The following is a 22,842-nucleotide window of genomic DNA, read 5'->3' as shown; positions in this document are numbered from 1 at the left end:
AGCTCCCACTTGCTTCTCTAAGGAGAAACTCCGCCCTCCGACGTCCTCCTGGCACTGCTGTCCCGCCTCCAGCAGGCTGGAGCGCTCCGAAGCTTTCCCCAAAGCACAGCCTCTGACAGCTCGGCAGGTCATTCGCTTCCACCACTCGGAGGCCCCGCCCCCTCAGGTCTCCCCTGGCAACCGCCTCCATCAGGCTTCGCCTTCCGAGTTTTTCACTCTGCTATTGGGCCGGGTGTCCCAGCGTGCAGTGCGCGGGCGGGAGGTTCAGAGTCGTTTAGTGCTTCTGGGACGTGAAGATTAGGCTGCCTTGGAGAACTGTTTTTTTCCTCTTGACCGTTGCGGATACTTTGGACTGTGAGTGTTCTCTATATCCGGCGATTATTTCCGTTAAGACTTTTTGTTGTGGTGTCTCGCATTATAGTGCTGGCAGGCCTGGAACTTAGTTTGTAGCCCGGGTTGGCCTCAACTCTCAGACATGTTCCTGTTTCTGGTCTCTCTGATGGAGACTACAGGTGTAGCCACCGCTCTTGGTTGTGGAATGTGAGACGCTTACAAGGCAAATACCTTTGAACTCCGAGTTCAAGTGGTTATAGAAAGTTAAAAAGAAAGATGTTATTTTGAGGTGCTTGTTCTTAACAAGGTGGGGATAGGGCTATTATTTCTGCCATGTAAGTGACAGTTGTGGTTGTCACAGCTCGGGAATGGAAGTGCATCTGATTTCTAATGGGTAAAAGCCAGGGATGCCGCCAAAGTTGCAGGACAAGTCACAATGCTTATCCAGGGCAAAATGTAAACATTGCCAAGGCTGGTAAAAGCTTAGATTTATAAAGTGCTGAAACAAACTTTAGGTTTGGTGGTTTAGTTGAAGATAACAATGTTGCCTTTCTTAAAAAATTGACAGATGCTGGAGACTACTTGTATAAATTGTAAAAACAAAACAAAACTGTTAGCCTAGGGACTGGGGATGTAGCTCACTGGTACCATGCATGTTGGAGGCCTGATGCTCAGTCTCCAGCAGCCCTTTACCTCCGCCAAAAAGGAAAACCCAAGTCTTCCCTCATAAATCCCTAATCTGTAGCTGGTTCACCACAGTAAGGCATTTAGCATTTTCCCCCACAGTGTTTCCTATATTTACATCTTTATGGGAAAAATTGAACACTTTGTTTAAAACTTGTTTGAAAATATTCATAAAAATAGTTGAAGGCCGGGCGGTGGTGGCGCACGCTTTTAATCCCAGCACTCGGGAGGCAGAGCCAGACGGATCTCTGTGAGTTCGAGGCCAGCCTGGGCTACCAAGTGAGCTCCAGGAAAGGCGCAAAGCTACGCAGAGAAACCCTGTCTCGAAAAACCAAAAAAAAAAAAAAAAAAGAAAAAAAAGAAAAAAAAATTGAATAGCTAAAATCTCCTCTAGACTGAATTCTCACTTCGATACCCTTGCTTATTAAAATTTAACCATCATGATATGCAATACATTCCTTTTAACTGTAGTGTGGTGTTCCATTGGTTTGTTTTCCTACTGGTAATCATTCAAATTTGTAATTTTTATATTGCAAATAGTAGTGCAGTATATATTTTAGAGTAGTAGTCTCCTTCCTTATGTGGGTCTGTTTCTCTTGGGTCAGGTCAGAAATGCAATTGCCAAAGATACACATTTCAGTTTATTGTCAGGTTAAATTCTCTAGTCACCTCTCTCTTTCATAAATGACTTATTAATTATCTCCTATTAATGAACTTTGTTCCTCAGTCATGTATTTTAGTGCTGCCACTCAGCTGGAGCAGTACCATTCTGTGATTTCTGCATTGTTAATTCATCCCATGTGTTGTCGTTACTTAAAAGAGTGGCTCTGCATGTATAGCCACTGAAACAAGAGAGAAGGACAGATTTCCATGTCTGTTGAATTTAGAGGATGTTCCTTTGATTACATTGATTTTACTCATTCTCTCACACTGCCTTCCTATTGGCAGTTTGTTCTTAATAGAGACATGCATGCCATGGCAATATGATTAACAGGGTTGGCTCAAGAGGCAAAATGACTCTTTTCTAAATCAGCATTGCTGATTAGTATTGTAAGCATGGAGCAATGCTGCAACCTTGGGACAATTTACCTTCATTACAGTAAAAGGGTCTGAATTTATATAAAGGAGCAATCAGAATGTTCATTCTGAGAGAATAGTCATAAACCTGAAATGACGTAATGCATGTATTGTAACTGACAGAGCTAATAAGCACAAGTGATTGATCACAACTACTTAATTCTTCTGCTCATTTTAGTTAGTTGTATTCACCCTCAATTTCCTCCTATTTTGAATACTAATAGTTTTCCTCAGGTCATAAAAATGTATTGTAAAGTAAGAAGTATTTCTGTTTTTTTCCAGAGAGATTTGTGAGCTTTTTTCTTTCATCGTGCAGCCTATACAAACTGTTTTTAGGAAGCAGGGCCCAAGTGCCTTGTCTGTGGGGAGCAACCCAATTCAGCAATCAACATATTTAGGGAAGTCTGAGTTTCAGGACAAGTAAACCATTGATTAAATGCATCTCATCCTAAAGAAGCTAATATAAACCCAAATTAGATTTAGTAGATTTGTAACAGAGAGGGAAGTAGAACTCATAAGAAATTTCCTGAACCAGAAAGATATCTGAAGTCATTTTTTTTTTCAGTGTTCTCGGGGTTTCTCCAGTTTTCTAGAATAGTTCTTACCTTCTACCCTGCTGAGGCAGAGTCTGGTTTCTGCTGCTCCTTTGCACACTCCAGGCTTAGATGGCCTGGGGGCTTTCAGGAAGTTCTCCTGCTTCTGCTTCCCATCTCCCCAAAGGAATGCTGTGATGACAAGGCACACCACTGTATCAGGCTGCTTTTTCCTTTGTGAAGTCTGGTCCTCCCACTTGTATACCTTCCTGATGGAAGGTACTTTTAATAGAACTTCAAAATACAGCTTGCCATGCTGATAGCAATTCAGGTATCTTTTCTGACTTATTATTTACAGTCTTAGAGTTGTTTAAGGAAATATGGCATTGTCACCAGGTGCATGATATGCACCTATAATCCCAGCACTCTAGAGACAGAGGCAGAGGAATTATGAGGGCAGGGACAGCAAGGGTCTTTTATATAGCAAGGACTTCTTTCCATAGAATTTTGTCACAATTGTGAAAGAAGTTTTAATGTATTTACTTCAAATGAAATGTATGATTACTTCTGTGATAATTTTCTAACAAAGTATGTTTTCTACTCTACCTGTTCCACTGAGTCCTTCTTTTTCCCCCCTTAGGATTAAAGGCCTCAACTGGAATCCATTTGCATTTGGAACTGGATCAACACAGAGACTTGATGTATTAGAATGGCTGGCAAACAAGCAATGCCATTTAATGAGCAAGCAAAATTCTTGTGTTATAATGGGGAAATCCTTGTGTTTCATTTGTCCAAAGGAGATTGTGAAGTGCCCACAGATACATCTGTATTATATGTCAAAAGGATGGTATTTGACAGAGAAACAGAAACATTTATTCTGATATCCACGGGTTTTTTAAACATTAAGGAGAAAGCTTCTCATATGAAAATTCTGTGTTGCAAATGTGTGTCAGATTTCAGAACTAGAGTTAACCTCCCTTGCATTTTGATACAATATACACAATACAGTAGTAGAGCTTTCAAATATTATATACTGTTTCTTCACAACCCAAACAAATTTGAAAAGCATTTGAGTTTTAAACTTCACCATGCATTGGATGACAGCTTACAGATCTTTGATGGCCCTATAGTTTTTTGGCAATATCTCGACAAATTCTTCTATATATCTTCTGAAATTGGGAAAGTTACTAATATATCAGTTAAACTTTCTTCTATTGAGTGGGTAGGTGAGATCGAAAATTTTGGAGTAGTATTTTTGGGTCTAGCAGAACCACCTGAGGCTGAATGTACCCATAAGCTTTCAGAATCAGATTATGAATTTTCCAATTCCAACCTTTGCGCATATGTTCTTAAAAGTCAAGAAATATTAAGCAATCGCTACCTTATCCCTCTTGCTTACAGTAGTGTAGTAACTCATGTGCATGTCTGTGCAGCTGAGATAGTCAACAACCAGTTAAGAATGTCTCTGATTGCCCTTACGAAAAAGAATCAGCTCATTTTGTTCCAAAATGGCATTCCTGTAAGAGTATGCCAGCTTCCATTTCTAGATCCTTGTTCAGTTCAAATTCTAGATTCAGGTAAAAGAAACCGATTTTTCATCGTGTCATTCAACTCCAAGGCTTGTGCTGTTTCAGAAAAGAAATTTAAGGTACAGTGTTTGATCTCAATTATTGGGGACTATGGGGGTCCAGCCCCTCGATAGTCCCCTCTCAGGGTCCGGGAAGAATCTACAACCAGCTGATAATTAATCTTTGATGAAAAGAAATGAATCTATGTACACGAGACTCCTTAGTTCATACAGTTTATTATTCTGTGATAGTTCTCTCTCTACACAGCTTCTATTCTGCTCTCATGCCTAGCTCCTTTCTTGCCTGATTTCTCTATATTTATCTACTGTCCCCTCTAGGTTGTATCATAATTCCTTCATCTAGTTCTGTCCCTTCTAGGTTCTCATCTATCTAGTTCTTCTCATCTATCAGCTCTTCTCCCATCTCCTTCTCTCTCATCTGGCTCTTTTTTATCTTGTTCTTCCCCATCTGGCTCTTCCTCATCTTTCATCTTGTTCCTCTAGTACTCTCTTCTAGCCCTTCAATCTACTTCTCCCCCATCTCAGTTTGTTCATCTCAAGTTCTTACCCATCTAGTTCTTCCATTCTCTTTTCTCTTCTCTCCCTTGTGCCCTGGAAGTCTCGGTATATAAAGGGCGGGTCCGAGCTAAATTGTGTAAAGCTGTTACTTAACGTCCACCTCTCCTAGGCGGTGTCTCCTTGTGGAATTTACCTTAAGTCAGGTGACTTGCCTGTGGGCTGCTATCATTGTTAGTCCTTGGAAGTTGGGTGCCCCCCGACCCCGGGCGGTGTCTCCTTGTGGAATTTAAGTCAGGAGACTTGCAGGTGGGCTGTTATCATTGTTATCCTTGGAAGTTGGGCCCCCACCTGGGTGGTGTTTCCTGTAGTCCTTGAAAGTGGCTAAGAGATAATCTGATTCCAGAGAAAGCCTTTCCTGAGGCTGTTCTCCAAATACCTGGAATGTGTATGTCCAGAGAGTGATCAGTCCACACTGTTAGTCCTTCTTAGGCGAACGTCAATTGGGAAAGCTATGAAGGCACACATGATTTTCATAACAGAATACAGCTGATATATAACAAGCCAAGTAACACCAAAAACTCTGTGGGATTTGGCTTCCTCTGGAGGAATTCCCTGATTCCTCCAGGTAGTGACTTTGCCATAACCAGCTGAGTTCTTATGATATATTCCTGCAGCCTGCAGCACTCAATCTTACAGTAATTCAGTTGGTAGCTTGGGCTTTTCTTTTCCTGTGTTTGCTTTGTTTTTTTTTAAACAGGGCTGGGTCTTAATATGTAGTTCAGATGGCTTTAAGTTTTTCATCCTGCTTTCCTGAATCCTAGGATTACACCCTTGTGCCACCATCACGTCCAACCATTTTTAGTCTTTCTAAGCATCCCTATATTGTCAGTCAGTTTTTAGCATTAGTCTGTGTAGCTGTTTCACTATTTTTTTGTTTTTGTTTTTCTTTACTGAAGTGGTCTGAAGTCTCCCTGATAATAGTTTGGGGTCTTGGTGTTTGAAGTCAGTAAAGCCTTTGAGTTTGGAAACATAAATATATACCTACAATTATATTTATTTGTCTTTTACTATATTTGTAATTTTTATTAATGTAATCATATTGGAATATTTAAGTTACAGGAAGTAAAGTGATTATACTTGAACAATTATACTTAGCAATTAAGACAAAACAGTAACCATGTAGGATTTAAAATGGAATGGAACATTTCTAGTATTGAATACTGAGCCTTTGCTATGAAGACCTTCTCTGAGAGGTTTTAGGTAGTAGAATGAATACTTTATTAAATAATAAAACTATCTTTAATAGCAGTTTTGTCCCCATGTGGAAAGTAACAATCTTTCTTTGTGGAAGCTGTGAATCTGTTCATTCTGTTTCATTCCAAGAAGGAATTGAGGTAGCTTACAAGAAATACAAACAGGCATAAATTCAAGTAAATAATGAAAATCTAAGTTATCGTGCTCCCAGACCAGCTCTTCATAAAAGCCCCAGAGATATTTGATTCAGTGATAGGACTACATTTTCACTTAGGGTTTCCCTCAAGTGGAAACTGTCTCTGCATGTTTTGACAAGAATCTGTTTAGTGACCATTCAAACTTGAGGCCGTTGTCAGGTATGCACAGATATTTGTGTTTTCAATAGAAGAGATTCATATGTTCTCTAGTTTTCCTGTTTAATAGTCTCAGGAAGTTGTGCAGTATCTGAAATAGGAGTGGTCTGAATTAAAATATATTAAAAATGGCAAGTCGACCTGAGATATCAGACTTAGTGAAGGGCTAGGTATGGTGCTACATTGTAATGCCAACAGTGGGGAAACCAAGGCAGAGCCAGTAAGACCTTGTCTTTGAAAAAAAGAGTTAGTGAAAATGCAGTGAAATATTTTGATTCTTAATTGATGACATCGAATTGAAATGGTAATGTTCTGGGCATACTGGGTTAAATAGACTGGGGTAAGTAGTCAGCCCTCTCTATCTAAGTGTTCTGCAAACACTGATTCTGCCAGGAGCAGATTTAAAATATCTGACAAAATCTGGGGTTTGTATTGAATATGAACAACCTTTTTCCTTGTTTCTGTGCCCTAACAAGCACAGTATAATCAATGGAATGTTGTACTTTCATTGTATTTGACGTTATAAATAATCTAGAGATGTTTTAAAGTATATGGCAAAATATGGGTAAATTATTATTATTATTATTTGTTTTTTTCGAGACAGGATTTCTCTGTGTAACAGTCCTAGATGTCCTGGAACTCACTCTATAGCCCAGGCTGGCCTTGAACTCACAGATCTGCTTGCCTCTGCCTTCTGAGTGCTAGGATTAAAGGCCTTCACCGCTATGCTTGGTTATATATTATATACAAATACTAAACCAATAAGCATCCACAGAGTCTTGATTCTCCAGAGGGTTTAGGAGCTAATCTTCCACTTGCATTGAGAGATGACTATATTACTTTTACATTTCTACTGAAAACTTAAAATTGTATGTGTGCTTCCCATTTTTGGTTCACTTGTATTTGTGTTAAATAGCACTGTTTGAAAGATAGTCATTACAAATATGCATGTAAATTCATGCATAGTTCTTTGATGTTTACATGTCCTAAGAATGTCAAAAGCTATACCCATAAAAATCTCACCAACATGATTGCCTAAACATGTTCTGAACATGTTAACAATTTTGATTGCCAGTGTCTCCTTTCCATAGTTCATTATGCCCCATAATTGTGGAGAGACATGTAGGTTTTCAGATAGGCTGTCTCCCTGTACAAGTGAAGAATCACAGCTTTCGAAATTAATCCTGTAGGACCAGGATTGATATTTCATTATGTAGATTGAAACGCCTTATTTGCATTCTTTCCAAAGTATAAGCTGCCTTCCTGTGTCATCTAGATAATGTGTCTTTGTTCCTTGGATTCTGGGTGGGAAGTGTAGCTCTTCTGCCCTCAGTAGGTGATCTGATACTTGTGGTGTTAAAAGCCTTTAGCTCTATGGACCTTTAAGGAAACTATTTTAAACTCCATGTCTCCTATTCTATTATAAACTTAACAGATCATTCTATTTAATTAGAATGCTTCTAGGTGTCCTGCTGTTAAGGATCCATTCATTTCCTTTTGTGTCCCTGATAATAACAATGCTTGTACCACCACCACTGGGGTTAGGCTGTTAAGTTCATCTTGAGTGTATTTTACTTTGAGAACTCTTCAAACATGTACTGGTACCTTTCAGTTATCCAGTGCTACTGAATTCCTTGGGGAATTGGTTTGATTGTAAACAGCGTGTCCACTGAAGCTTATGAGAAATAGGGTCATCTTTAAATTATCCATGCTAGATAAAGAATCTTCACTAGAGTTTTACTCATGCTAAATATTAGTTTTAGTTATGAGAAGTGATTGAATTTGTACATAGATCATAAGATTGGAACACAAAAATCAGGACTGTGATAGTCTTTAGATAAGCATTAATAAAATATGACGTAAGTATCTTGCTATTTACAAAGTTGTCATAGTTCCTTGTGGTTTTGGATCCTATAGTAGCTGTATCTTTAGCTTTTGTTTTGCAACTTTCATCAGTCATTTGCAAGAATGAACTTAAGAGATTATAATTGCATGAAACAAAAAGACTTCCTAGTTGGTTCATATTTTACCTTTCCGTATTCCTCTTGTAACACTCCCATTCTTTCAGGTTGTTGCTAAGTGGGAACAACTTAGCTTAGTCCTGATAAATGACTTTGTTGGAGTTGGAACTGAACAAGTACTGGTCATTTTTGAGGATGCTCAGAACACAGATCAGCTGACTTCATTTGCAATAACAGATTTTGTCAGAATAAGCTATTCAGTAAGTTCTGTTTACATAATATGGTTTAAGAGCCATTTTAGTACTTAAAAAAGCTTGATCCTCAATCTAAATAGTGTGTATCTCTATCTAAATGATTTCATACTTTTAACTTTAAAAGTATATAGACTGACTCCTTTAAATGTATACACTGTCCTTTTCAACAAACGTTATATAAATTGACCTTGCTTTTCATATAAACTTGTATTGTGGTATATGTATATCTAAGGGTCACTCAAATGATGGTAATGCTGTAAGCAAACTTTATTGTTGCTTCTGAAATACCATTTTGTATTGACAAATAATATTGCATTAATTAAGGACTAAAAGGAAGTGAAACTACTTCTTAGAAGAGGAAATAAGTGACTATGAAATGGCTCAGTGGCAAGGGTACTTTGTTGCCTAGCCTGATGACCTGAGTTGTGTGCCTAGAACCCACGTGGTGGAAGGAGAAAGCTGACCTCCACAGGTTGTCCTCTGACCTCCACATACATGCTGGGTCACATGCTGTGGAACACTTCCAATCCCAGAAAAAAAATAAATGTAATAAATGTTTTCAAATACAAGAAAAAGGTGACACAATCTTGAAGTCTTTTTCATAAGAGAAATGATTTTCCCTGAAGTTTCATATTTAAGTAGAAGTAGAATCTCTCTAATTTTTTTCTTTTGTAAAATGAAGATGATTAGTGCTTGCTCCAGGGTTTTATAGAGAATAATGATACAGTATACAAATTTGCGATACAGTCTACAAATTTTAGGTGGTAGCAGTAGGACCCATAGTGATACTTGCCCAGTTCCCAGATGTTGAAAATACATACTTTGTTTTTCATGAAGAACTGCCCTTTAGATAAATAGTGATTGTAGTTTTTTAATCCTCTGAATTTTCCATTTATTTCACAGCTTGTCTTGATCTTTTCTGTTATTAGACTAAACCACTGGATTGCAGTGAAGACTCTTCCACTGAAAAGGAACATGAAAATTATTGCTTGGTGCTTCCAGGACTGGAAGCACAATTAGAAGTTAGTGTCTCGATCTGCTCTTTCCTTCTGCATTGTGATTGACAAGTTCTAACTGAAGTACATAACATTGGAAGGGGCTGGTTACAGTATTCAGCAACTCAGTGTTTAGAAAAAGGGTATTTCAGAGAGCTCTATGTTTGGGCACTGCTGTAAAAAAAACTATTAATATTATGAAGGTGAGTGTGATGTTACAGGCCTGTGCTTTTAGCACTTGAGAGGTTGAGGCAGGCTAATTGTTAGTTTGAGTCCAGCTTTTGCTCTACACAGTTCCAGGATGGCCTAGGCAACAGAGCAAGACCTGTCTCAAAAATAATAACCCAAACTACTGTGCTGTTACATATAAGTATATTGTCTAGAAATGATAACTTTTTGCAGTAGGATTTGGTAGGGTTAACAAGCTATATGAATGAAAATAACAGAAGCCCAGTTTTAAAAGGATCCTGACCTACAGAATCAATATGTCACAGCATCTCTCTTAGAATGGCAGTGAGTATAATAGGTTATAGCACATTAACAGACATATAACAGTCTACTCTCAATTTTTCCCTAATAAACTTCTCTACAAAAGCCAGGCATGGTGGCACATGCCTATAACCCCAGCACTTGGGGGTAACAAGAGTTTAAGGTCAGTATATACCATGTTCCAAGCCAGCATAGATGAGACTCTCTCAGACAGACCATGAAAACAATCTCTGCAAAAGATTTATTGTTTTTGGTTAAATATACCAGCTATATTAGTTTTCATCACTGACAAAGTTCCTAACACAGGATCTAAGGCAATATTTTTCAACCTGTGGGACACGACCCCTTTGGGAAGTCAACCCTTTTGAGGGGTTACATATCAGATATTTATACTATGATTCAGAGCAGTAGCAAAATTACAGTTATAAAGTAGCAACGAAAATAATTTTGTGGTTGGGGTCACCACAACATGAGAAACTGTATTAAAGGGTTGCAGCGTTAGGAAGGTTGAGAACCACTGTTCTAAGGGAAGGATTTCTTTTGGCTCACAGTTTAAGATATTTCAGTTCTTGGCTGGCCAGCTGCAATTGCTTAGGGCTTGAGATGAGGCAGAATGTCGTGACAGCAGGAGTGTGGTAGAGCACAGCTGTGCATCGCATGGTAGCCATGAGGTATCTCATGGTAGCCACAAAGCAGAGAGTGTGCTTGTGTTAATGTAATTTCTCCTCTCCCCTTTTAACTTTCATACCCTTAGTCTATGGGGTGATAGATGCTGCCTCACATCCAGAATGGGTCTTGTCTCCTTTAGTTTATTATTTTTGCAAATACCTTCACAGATCCTGTGCTCTTAAGTATCGGGGACTATGGGGGTCCAGCCCCTCGATAGTCCCCTCCCAGGGTCCGGGAAGAATCTACAACCAGCTGATAATTAATCTTTGATGAGAAGAAATGAATCTATGTACATGAAACTCCTTAGTCCATATACTTTATTATTCTGTGTCAGTTACAAGCTTATATTCTGCTCTCATATTTAGCTCATTTCTAACCTGATTTCTCTCTACACTTGTCTGTGGTCCCCTCTAGGTTCTGTCTTAATTCCTTCATCTAGTTCTGCCCCTTCTAGGTTCTCATCCATCTTGTTCCTTCCCATATCATCTCTTCTCCCATCTCCTTCTCTCTCCTGTTCCTCTCAAGTTCTTACCCATCTAGTTCTTCCATTCTCTTTTCTCTGTCCTCCACATGTCCTGGAAGTCCTGGTATATATAGCGAGGTTTCCAGGGTCAACCGGAGGGGTGATAAGAATCACATTGAGGGGCAATAACCATTAATTATCATTTGCAACCCCAAAGGGAAGTGACCAATGGAGAAATGAATTAACTAAAGGCTAAATTCGGGTAATATCTAAGAAGAGGGAATCTTATGTGCTCAACTATAGACTTAAACATGATTAGTAGAAAATGTTAAGAAACTGTACATTGCTAGGTCAATGGGAGAAAATAAAACTGTCTTCTTTTTTCCTGTGGCTCCTATCTGTCCAAGCTATCTGCTGTGTTTCTGCAAGGTGGGGGAAAGTGTGCTCAGTTGCTAGGCAACCTGTGTATAGCTAGATGCCTCTGGTGATAGTTAAAGGGAGATCTGGAACTAGAGGTAAGGTTTGGGAAAGGAAGTAAAGCTTAATTGGTACATCCACCAGGCCTTCTCAAACAGGTAGCTTGGATGCTTAAGTCTGTTCTTAGAGAGTACAGAAGTATCTCTGATAAAGTACTTTCCTCCATCTGGGCATGGACCTGGCCGGATGCTGCCAATGATGATAATTACAGGGAGGCTTGAACTGGGGTTCTGGCCGAGCATAGCTGTCAGTGCAGAGGGTTATCTAAATATTCCTAGAAGTGGTTAGGTAAGGAGTCTTTAAAGGTCTATAAAGTTAGTGAGGCTGTAAGAAAGGAGGGTCCGAGCTGAATTGTGTAAAGCTATTACTAATGTCCAGCTGACCTAGGCGGTGTCTCCTTGTGGAATTTGTCTTAAATCAGGAGACTTGCATGTGGACTGTTATTACTGCTAGTCCTTGAAAGTAGCCAGGGGAGATAATCTGATTCCAGAGAAAGCCTTTCCTGAGGCTGTTCTCCAAATACCTGGAATGTGTATGTCCAGAGAGTGATCAGTCCACACTGTTAGCCCTTCTTAGGGAAAAGTCAATTGGGAAAACTATGAAGGCACACACGATTTTCATAACAGAATACAGTTGATATATAACAAGCCAAGTAACACCAAAAACTCTGTGGGATTTGGCTTCCTCTGGAGGAATTCCCTGATTCCTCCAGGTAGTGACTTTGCCATAACCAGCTGAGTTCTTATGATATATTCCTGCAGCATGCAGCACTTAAGTTTTTTTTTCAACTTGATAGAAGCCAGGGTCATCTGGGAAGAGGAAGGTCCTTTAGATATTAACTATTCCTTCCCTACTCCTCATTTTATATATGATGAAATATGCAGACTAGAAAGATTAAGTGCCTTAGAGCTAAAACTAGAGCATCAACATAGTTGTTAGTAGGGAAGAAAATGGAGGACGCATACCTTGAAGAAACTGGTGAGCATGTAGCAAGATGCTGATAATCATTGTTTGTAATGCCCCACACCTGGACATTAACACAGATCCTCATCAACAGAAGTGAACTGTGCTCATGAGATGAAGTGCTGTAAAGCACCAAGAAGGAAAGATATCCAGCTGTTAGGGACAACACAACCAACCTTAAAATCTGAGGTACACAGAATGATTCAATTTAAGAAGTGTTCAGAAAACATACAAGACTAAAAACACTCCATAGGAACATGTAGAAAAAAATGGTAAATTCAGAAGACAAGCAAGGAAGTTTTGTTAAGAGTCCAAGTAGTGTTGCCTTCTGGCTAGAAAAAAAAAATGTGACTATTCAGGCCTCCCAGGCAGCTCCCAGAGTGCTTCCATATACTTGGATATAGTTTTGTGGGTGCTGCCATCTTTTTTAGTCTTCAAACTTTTCCAAATGGTGGCATTTGGGGCATGTATAGTAGCAAGGCTCAGTGTCAAGCAGGGCAGTTTGTCCCTATACTGGGTTTTTGCTTGGGTTTCTGGTTATAAGGAGATGAACGAAAATAGTCCTTAACATACATGGCAAAATTCTGGAAAGGTAAGCAGGATTATGTGTATAGGAAAAGGAGGGGGATGCTTTATTGACTAAATTTCTTCCGATGAGCTTGGTTTAGTTTTATGGTTTAATAACCAAACTACACAATATTTGAAACTAGCGATTTGCTAATTTGTCCTGGAGCAGAGGGGACATGAGAGAGAAAGAACTGACAGAGGCCAGTGCTAATTTCAGAGGGTTTACTTTCAGTCAGCCCACCTTGGATAGATACATCCACTCCCACCCCAATTACGAGCCACCAAGTACCTGGACAATGGACTAGGAGCACTGTGAAGCAAGTAGGAGGAGGCCACCATGAGATGGTTCAAAATGGTAGCTACACTTTACATGCTTTGTAATGAGGTAAGGTATGTAATGTAAATAATTCAGTCTCCCTCCTCCACCTTCTAGTGATTGATTAAAAAAAAAAAACTTTAGTTCATAAGAAAGAACCCAAAAGGTTTTTAAATATGGAAAGACATTTTATTAGAAGCTGGATTAATATTTAAACAGCCTTACATGTCTATCTAAATGAAGCAACTTCTGTCAATTCAACAAGACTATTTATACTTTTAGTAGCAAAATATATTCCAAGATTTTTTTTCATCCTTAGAGCTGAAATCTAATTATCTAGCACAATAAAAGAAATGAATTGCCCTATTCCCTGTTCTGAGCCAAAGTTAGTTTCTTCAGTAGTTTTCAGTAGATTTCTTTGTCAGTAGAGTTGACTAGGAAAAAACAAGCATCAAACAGATTGTGGCCATTGTTCTGTTGGAGGCCTCAGCTTTATTCATAGTGATACATGTTACTGAACTCAGCATTGAAATGGATGCTAATGTATCAGTATGCTCAGTTTGGTGCGTAAACTCCACAGCACTTACTTCCATGTCTTCCTGGGAACACAAAGCACTTCTTTTGTAAGAGAAAGAGAATCTATAAACAAAAGAGCTTTTCTCTGAAAGTGTTCTCTGCAGAGCTTATTTGCACAAAGTACTTCCTGAATTAATGACATGTCCAGTTTCATTTGAAAGTGTCTCTGGTAACTTTTTCTTTCTATTTTACAGGCTTCGTTTGTTTTTCTTAACAAATTACAGAAACATATCTCACTTAAGGATAAATTTATTGCAAACTCTTGGAGGGCTCTTTTAAACTCAATTTATGGGAAAGTTGATAGTACGTCAAGTGATGAGGAGGTAAAGTTAATCATGTGACTATCATTTATTCAATTGACAATGTGCAATCTGTTTGCGTTATTTAAATTATAATAAAGTAGAAAATATTGCTTACTGGATTGAAAAGAAGAATGACAGGGTAGACTTTCATAATATTGAAAAACATTTGTTCAAGGAGCCAATGTTAGTCTGTTTAAGTACAAACCCAGCTCTGCCACTTTGTAGCTGTGTGACTTCAGGCAAGTTCTTCACCGCTCTGTAGCTCAGTTGTATCTATAAAATGTAGAGAACAATACAACCAACAAAGGAGGCTGTGGGTATTGTGAAGATTGGTGTACAAATGGTATTTTGACATAAAAATAAAGATTCAATAAGGAACACAGTTATTTCCCCTAACTCTGGTTTCTGTTGTTATTCTATATTTATGGTAATGACATGAGAATGGCCCGGACAGTAACAATAAAACTTCAGCACAATTCGATCTGAGCTCAGTGCAAGTTCCAGAGTGGATTGTTTTCAGTATATTTGTGGAATATATTGTCACACTGTATTAAAATCCAGTTTTGTGTCCCCACTGCCTCTATATCAGATAACTCATCTTCCAGTCATGATTCTTGACCTGAGCATATAATTATGTTTCATGAATTTTATTTTAATAAGTTATGTATAACCTATAACTTTTTATTTATTATATAATTTTATTATTTATTATTATACTGTATTATAATTTATTTTAAAATGCTTCTGTCGTGTCCAGCCTTTTGATATTGTAACATGATATCATCTATAAATGTGTTGGGCTACATTCATAGTTATCTTGAAAAGCTTGTGGTCTGTGGGGCTTGGGGCTGAGCATGCTTCTTCATGCTATAAAGCCACAAAGCTGGTCTTCCTTGTATACCTTTTGATTCATTCCGTGCATTTTTTTGTAGTCACCTGTTTTGACACATTTTTCTTTAAGGACTCCCTTGTTCCGTTCTGTGATGAAGATGAAAACAGTGTCCATATCCCTGAGGAGAAGTCATCAGAGACTTTTCAAGAGCCAGAACATATTGTAGAGCAGACCTGGTGTCGTGTACTAGACGATGACTTAGTTGTTGGAATGAAAGTCACATCTTCGAAACTGTAAGTAAATTTTAATGTAATAATGCTATATAAATGCTGCATACCAACCCTATCTAATAGAAATTAATGAAAGACACATGTAATTTTAATTGTTCTAGTAGCCCTATTAAAAATTGAAATAAAAGCAAGTGAAATTAGTTCCAGTATTTTATTGGATACCCTCCATGCAAAGTTTCATTTTAACATATAATCAGTGTAAAAACTGTTAATGAGATACTTGTTTTCATATTGAGCTTTTGAAATTTGGTTTGTCTAACACGTTTTAATTCCCACTTGCCATGTTTCTACTGTTTAGTAGCTGTATGTGTCTTGGCCATCAATGTTCTACAAATATCCATTTTATACAGATGCATTGAGTTTATTTGAGGAGCATGGCATTTACAAAATGAAGATGATATTCTCAGGGTGGAGATAACTAAAGAGCACACAGAATATTTTATCAAAGCATTGAGAAGAATTAGGAGCATGTAGAAACTTTAAACTAGCATGGACTGGAGAAAGTTTAGTTAAATAACTAAATGTTTGATAATAGAAGATTTTTCTTCTTGGGCTGTTGAAATCATGGAAAGGGAAATAATATCTCTACTGTCTGAAGCCGAGAGAAAAGCTTTTCCACCAAAACAGAGAAGCACAAATGTGCATACAGACAAGTTGGAGAGACTCTGCTAGTTTATTTGACTGTAACAGTGTGGAGTTCAAACACCTTACCTAGTTATTTGGGGTTTCTACTTGATCTTGTTTCAGTGAGTTCCTTTTTATTTCATGACAAAGGATCTCACTGCAGCCTAAGTTGATGTAGCACTCTGTTTTGCCCAGCCTGGCTTCAAGCTCTTGATCCTCGTGTCCCAGCCATCCCAGCCCCAGGATTCCAAGTGTATTACCATGCCTGCCTGTTCACTGACTTCCTAAGGTGTTAGAGGTGATGGAGCATGCAGGTTTGGGGTTTTTTGTTTCATGTGGTGAGTTAGGTGAATCTGTTTTCTAGTCTAAAACTAATTTTGCAATCCTGAGTTTTATAAACCCAAATTCATTATATAGTTTGGGTACATTAATAATAGATTTGGTTTCCTCATGTTTGGTCAAGAATATTTGCATTTGTGAACACAAGTGAAGTCTCCTTGAAATTTCCTTCAATAATATTTTCTTGGTTTTAGTCCCAATGTTGTGACAGTTTGCTCATTTGTTCATATGCATTTATTCATGTCGAGTCTTGCTTTGTTGCCCAGGCTAGCCCAGAGTTCCTGTGTTTAAATCATCCTGTCAGCTCAGCCTCCTAGGAAGCCAGGCTGTTTTGTTTTGTTTTTCCTGATCTATGGAAGATTGTATAAAATCCAAATTATTTGGGCTTTGCCATTTGGTTGTACTGATCTGGAAAGCAGTGAATTTTGAGATAATTCTTAACTGGTGATCAATTTCTCTAAAAGTTGTGGATAATTCAGATTTTATTCTTAAAAACCATTTGCTTATGTTTTTCTAGTAATTGAATGCTGTGATACATACAAACATTTATCAACTGTGCTGTCAGCAGTTTTCGCTCCAAATCTTGTGTCTGTTCATGAGCAATTTTCCAGAATTTTGTTCATTTTATTAGACTTTTCAGTCGAATAATTTTGCTTTAATGATTTATGATTTTTGAATTGTTTCCTAGTTTTTAAAATTTCTAGTCCTTCATTTTCTTACTATTTTAGGCTTATACTATTATTCCTTTTATACCTGTTTCATCATGATGTGATTGGATGTGGATTTCTTTATATTCTCCATTAGGCTGTTAAACTTCCAGACTTTGAGAATTGACTTTTTTTAAAGCAGTTCAGGAAGTGGTGTTACACTTGTTCCTTCTGTATTCCATGTTTCATAGCCTACCTCTGTACCTTCTGTTCATCTCATTGGCTCCTAGGTCGTGTCTTCTGATATAGTCTATTCACTAATTTTATCTCCAATTTTCTAGTCCACTGTTTATTCCACGTTTTTATTTATATTTGTTCTATTTACCCCTTCCTAGGTTCATCTGGTCATGTTTTATTATCTCATAATTTTCAAGCTTTTATTTCCTTAGTATGGTGAGCATGATTACTTTTTTAAATGCTGTTCATGTATAGAAAATTTCAAACATACCAAACGGCATGGTGACATCATCTTCTCATGACTCAGGTCCAATAATTATCAAATTATTACTAATCTTGTTATATATGCTTCTTTATTCACAACCCTCCAGATTATTTTGAAGCAAAAGTATGTCTCATCTGTAAGTATTTTAACACACACATACACACACGCACAGAGTGAGAACATTAAAAATGTGTATGGCTAACAATAATTCTCTCGGGCAATGTTCACATTTACGTCTTGTCTTGAATTTAAAATAAGTTTTTAAAACATAAGCCAAATAATATTTATAAATTGGACCTGGCTGTGTATACCTCCCCATAATCTGTACACACTCCTTTCTTGTGTATATGTTGTTTTTTTCTTGTAATGTATATTTTGAAGTAACCAAGCATTTTTCCCTGTAAAGTTCAATGGGCTAGACTTTGCTGAATTCATCCCATGGTATAGCATAACACGTTTTGCTGTCACCTTTATGCCCCCTAAATCAGAAGTTAGATCTCAAAGCTGAGTCATTGACTAAATGTTTGAATTTATATTAAAAGAATACTGAATAGATAATGCCTTCTCCCATCAGAAAGCATGTAAAAATGCTTTGGGATTTATCAGCCAGAATGACATTGTTAAGAACAGTTCTTCAGGGGTTAGATACGTATGCCCTTAAATGATGTGATTTGTAATTAGAAACAAAAGCCTGGTCAGGACTAGGTGCTTGTTTCTAGCTCAATGGATTGTTCTTTCTTGGGATTTTGTATATGCAGAGATAAGAGCTGTCTTTGGTTGGCTGGTTGACTGTGGGGTTTTATTCTTAGTGGTAAAATCTAGCATAAATCCATACTGATATTTCCAATTTGGAGGAAAGACTTTACGGTCTTATCACTACCAGTCTTGTAGCTCAGTTTCTCCCCCTCTTGCTGAAAACCCCAGCTCTCAGTTACACCAACAAAATTACTCTTTCTTCATTACACAATCTGTATATGATAGTAATGGAATCAAAATATCACAAGTATGGTTATTACAAGTTGTTTCTTTAAAATCCTTTGCCTAATCTTTAATATAACCCAGTAAGTAGTGAAATTCCTATCTTTGGTATGCATCACCATTCCTTGATAACGTGATAGAATTGGAATGTGCCTAAATAAACCTGAGTCATATTTGTCAATTATGAGAAATATCAATCACAAAAACTTTTGTGAAAGATAGGAAATAATCTATATTTAACAGTTAGATTTTAAGTTACTCGAGGAAGGTTTACTTCAGAGGTATTTTATTCTAAATTATTGCCAGAACTTAAAAATGAGTAATTTCTTTTTATGTATTTCAATAAGATTCATTCACTGATAATTTCATAGAATGTATTTTCATCATATTAAGCCTCCTCCCTCAGCTCCTCCCAGATCTACCTCCACCTCTCTACCCACCAAACTTTATGTTATTTCCCTTTTTTAAAAACCTAGAAAATCTAGTTTGTATTATCCAGCTCCTCTTAGGTGTGGAAACTACCCAGGAGTGTGATTGATGTACCTGACATCACAGACCTTTTTCAAGTCTGTGTGGCTTTTACTCCCAACTCTTTAAAATTTTGCATTGAAATGATTTTTCCTAGGGAAGGAGAGAATAACTATTTTCTTGTTTTTTGTAAATATTTAATCATTTATTTGATTCTTTTAAAAGAATGTGCAGAATAAACCAAATTCTCGTATTTTCACAGATCTCCTAATGAAATGACTTTGTCACTGATCATGGATCAAGGCAACAGGTCCAGCTTTCAGCTTATGAAGTGTCAAAGTCAGGTGACCAGGTTGAGTATGAGTTCTCACCCAGAAGAATACTTGATGCCAGTGGAAACAGGAGCAAAGAGAAAAAGGATCAAGTTGACCTCTGGGAGCAAGGAAGAAGAAAACTCTTTGTGTGAACAGTCCTCTCAGACAGAACCTACATACATCATTACTGCTGTCACTCCTCTTTCTCCACTTTTAGTATTTAACAAATTGTGTTGCACTTTAGTGTTAAACATTAGTGACAGAGATAGTGACAAAAATACTGTGCATGATTATATTGTATGTGACAACCTTGATTTTAATCTACAAGATCTTTTTAGTATGAACCACCTACTGGCGTTCCCAATGAAGCAATCACTAGGTAATTGGAGGGGTAATTTTTTGTTGTATGCTTAATTGAATCGGAAGATTTTGAAAATTGGTTGATAGTAGACAGAATTTAAGGATAGGATTTGTGATGTGCTTTTCTTATAGAACATATGGAAGATCTTTTCTCACTTCTTGCAGTATTACACAAATACTCTTTTCTTGTCACATCACCTGCCCATGCCCCGAATCTAATGAAGATGTGGCTCTTGAAACACATGAAATGTGAAATCATCAATGACTTTACAGAAATATACCTTTATAAAAAGCTACGAAGTTGTGGGGCACTCTTCTCTTGGAAGCCAAGAACAACATTTGAAGGAATTTTAACAGTATACTGCAGGTAATGTATATCCAGTTCAAACCAATTCAGAGAAGTTCGTGTGTCTGAGTAGTCTAATAATCTCTGTGTAGAATTCTGTGTTAGGATATGTCACAATCATGGCCTGGTATTGCTTGAATGCATAGAAATTTGATGTCTTTTCTTTAGTTTTTTGTTTTATATATTTTAGGCTCTAGCAGCTATTTTAGAGTTTACCCCTTCTCTATAGTGAATTTTCAGTAAATACTATGTTGCTGTTGTTACTGAGCAAAAGATACATAATCAGGCCAGTAACTTGACTGCTACTAAGTTAATTAGTACAGGATATGTGTACTGATATAGTCAGAATTTTATTAATGAAAGCATGCATTTTTATTATTGATCTTAGTGTTTATGAATGAATATGAATTGGTTACTATAAATATGTGTGACTCTTGTGTCCATTGCAGTTGTATCACGTTTGTCTTTTATTTTTAGGAACCAAGGAGTTTTATTCCAGTGTCTTGACTATCTCTTCAAAGTGCTCCCTGAAAAATGTTTCTTCAAATACCTGACATTAGGAACTGAGGATGACCTAATGAATCATTTGTCATCCACTTTGGAGCAGGAACTAGTTACCTTTTGTTCCCTTTCTACTTCTGCCTTTGAATATGTGAGAGATGGATTGGTGCATCAGTATAATACCAGCAAAACAAGTAATAGTGCCACAAGTGCTTCAGAGGAAAAGGCCAAAATCCATCTGCACAAACAAGAAGTACAGAGAGAAAGACTGATACAGGACTTGAATCTGAAAGTGAATGGTGCCAGCTATGCGGAGATGACTTTGGCATTAGCTGAGACTCAGTTGAAATCAGACCTTATTGCAGAGAAACTGGCCAATTTGTAATTATACTTTCAAAATCTTGTTTTAAAATGTTTCAACTGTCATAAAGTGTTGGTTTCACTTGTTATCCTTTGTTAATATAAAGATTAAAACTTACTATAATCCCTAGGGACTTGTTTTTGTTTTATTGTTTTTGTGTATGATGTAGGATCTCATTCTATAATTTAGGCTGTCCTATAATTCATTATGGAGCCTGTACTGGTCTTACTTAGGATTGCAGAAATCTATGTACCTCACCCTCCTGCGTAGCAAAATTAGAGGTGTGTGCTCAATGATGAATACTGATGACACAATGTGGTATTTCCAATAGAGCAGCAGTTTCTTACATTGTCATTTTGACTCCCTTTGCTTCTGCTTTCTATTGCAAGGCGGCATTTGACTGTGCCTGGAGACTTCTTTGTGTTAGAATTTGTAGAGGAAGGTTTATGTGTATATAATCAGAAGAACTGAGACAAAATAAGAATTCCAATAGTGGCACTTTGGAATGGATGATTATTTGCTGTGGGGCTTTGTTTTATGTTAGTAGGAAGTTTAGCAGCATCTCGGACTTCCTCTACCCACTAGATGCCCGTAACATTCCCAACCTACCATTGCAGGGAGTTAAGGCCAGGATCCTATGAAACCTGCTATTCAAGGATAGCCCACACAGCAAAGAACTAAATCCAATAGTCCAAAGAACTAAAATGTCAATAATTTAGGTTTGAGAAATCTTTTCTTAAATTTACCACTTAAGTAAAAAATATTTTGCTCTATTTTTTAAAAAAGCTTCTTTTTGTGTATTCTGCTTAGTAAAACATGGCATGTAAAAAAACCAACTTCAAATGGATGAACTAACTAAATTGGATTGTCATAAATCACTTTAAAAAATTCTTTTACATTTTATTTATTATTTTTTAAATTTTAAAATTAATTTAATTTTACATATCAGCCACAGATTCCTCTGTCCTCCCTCCGCCCCCACCCCCTCCCCCCTCCCTCCAATCTACCCTCCATTCCCATCTCCTCCAGGGCAAGGACTCCCCAGGGGATTCAGCTCAGCCTGGTAGATTTAGTCCAGGCAGATCCAGCCCCCTCCTCCCAGGCTGAGCAAAGTGTCCCAGCATAGGTCCCAGGCTCCAAAAAACCAGCTCATGCACCAAGGACAGGTCCCGGTCCCACTGCCTGGGGGCCTCCCAAACAGTTCAAGCTAATCAACTGTCTCAATTATCGAGAGGGCCTGATCCAGTTCCAATGGGCTCCTCAGCTATTGGTTCATAGTTCACATGCTTCCACTAGTTTGGCTATTTGTCCCTGTGCTTTTTCCAATCATGGTCTCAATATCTCTTGCTCACACAATCCCTCCTCTCTCTCGCCGATTGGACTCCCGGAGCTCCACCTGGGGCCTGGCTGTGGATCTCTGCATCTGGTTCCATCAGTCATTGGATGAGAGTTCTATCATGACAGTTAGGGGGTTCGGCCATCCAATCATCAGTTTGGGCTTTCTCTCGACCATTGCCAGTAGTCTATTGTGGAGGTATCTTTGTGGATATCTGGGGACACTCTTGGGCACATACCCAAGGAATGCTCAATCATACCACAAGGGCACATGCTCAACTACATTCATAGCAGCATTGTTTATAATAGCCAGAACCTGGAAACAACCTAGATGTCCTTCAACTGAAGAATGGATAAATAAAATGTGGCACATATACATAATGGAGAACTACTCAGCAGAGAAAAACAATGACATCATGAGGTTTGCAGGCAAATGGATGGATCTAGAAAAAATCATCCTATGTGAAATAACCCAGACTCAGAAAGACAAACATGGTATATACTCACTCATAGGTGGATACTAGATGACTAGACTGCTACTCACAACTCCAGGGAGGCTAGTAGTAAAGAGAACCCTAAGAAAGACACAGGGA

At 37.9% G+C, this 22,842-nt stretch overlaps 1 protein-coding gene across 2 annotated transcripts; it reads left to right on the top strand.

Moving 5' to 3' along the window:
* Window positions 1–2: 2 nt before the first annotated feature.
* Window positions 3–21,002, top strand: Fancb (FA complementation group B). 2 transcript variants are annotated; one of them, XM_028883527.2, is made up of 9 exons: window positions 3–354; window positions 3,268–4,275; window positions 8,389–8,541; window positions 9,465–9,557; window positions 14,245–14,373; window positions 15,314–15,477; window positions 19,295–19,725; window positions 19,839–20,073; window positions 20,530–21,002. In XM_028883527.2, exons 2-9 carry the CDS (start codon window positions 3,337–3,339, stop codon window positions 20,936–20,938), a joined length of 2,553 nt encoding a protein of 850 aa, XP_028739360.1. In that variant the 5' UTR covers window positions 3–354; window positions 3,268–3,336; the 3' UTR covers window positions 20,939–21,002. The 2 variants fall into 2 exon arrangements, with proteins under 2 accessions (XP_028739360.1, XP_037055328.1); XM_037199433.1 differs by lacking the exon at window positions 14,245–14,373.
* Window positions 21,003–22,842: the final 1,840 nt, after the last annotated feature.

Source organism: Peromyscus leucopus, chromosome X (assembly GCF_004664715.2).
Source record: "Peromyscus leucopus breed LL Stock chromosome X, UCI_PerLeu_2.1, whole genome shotgun sequence".
Classification (NCBI taxonomy): Eukaryota; Metazoa; Chordata; class Mammalia; order Rodentia; family Cricetidae; genus Peromyscus; species Peromyscus leucopus.
The sequence above is the reverse complement of the archived record's forward strand: the minus strand, read 5'-3'. Positions and strand labels throughout refer to the sequence as shown.

Coding starts and splice junctions, on each gene's coding strand:
- Fancb (XM_028883527.2), top strand. CDS start 3,337: ATGGCTGGCAAACAAGCAATGCCATTTAATGAGCAAGCAAAATTCTTG. Junction 8,542..9,464: donor TTGTCAGAATAAGCTATTCA/GTAAGTTCTGTT, acceptor TTCTGTTATTAG/ACTAAACCACTGGATTGCAG. Junction 14,374..15,313: donor GTACGTCAAGTGATGAGGAG/GTAAAGTTAATC, acceptor TTTTTCTTTAAG/GACTCCCTTGTTCCGTTCTG.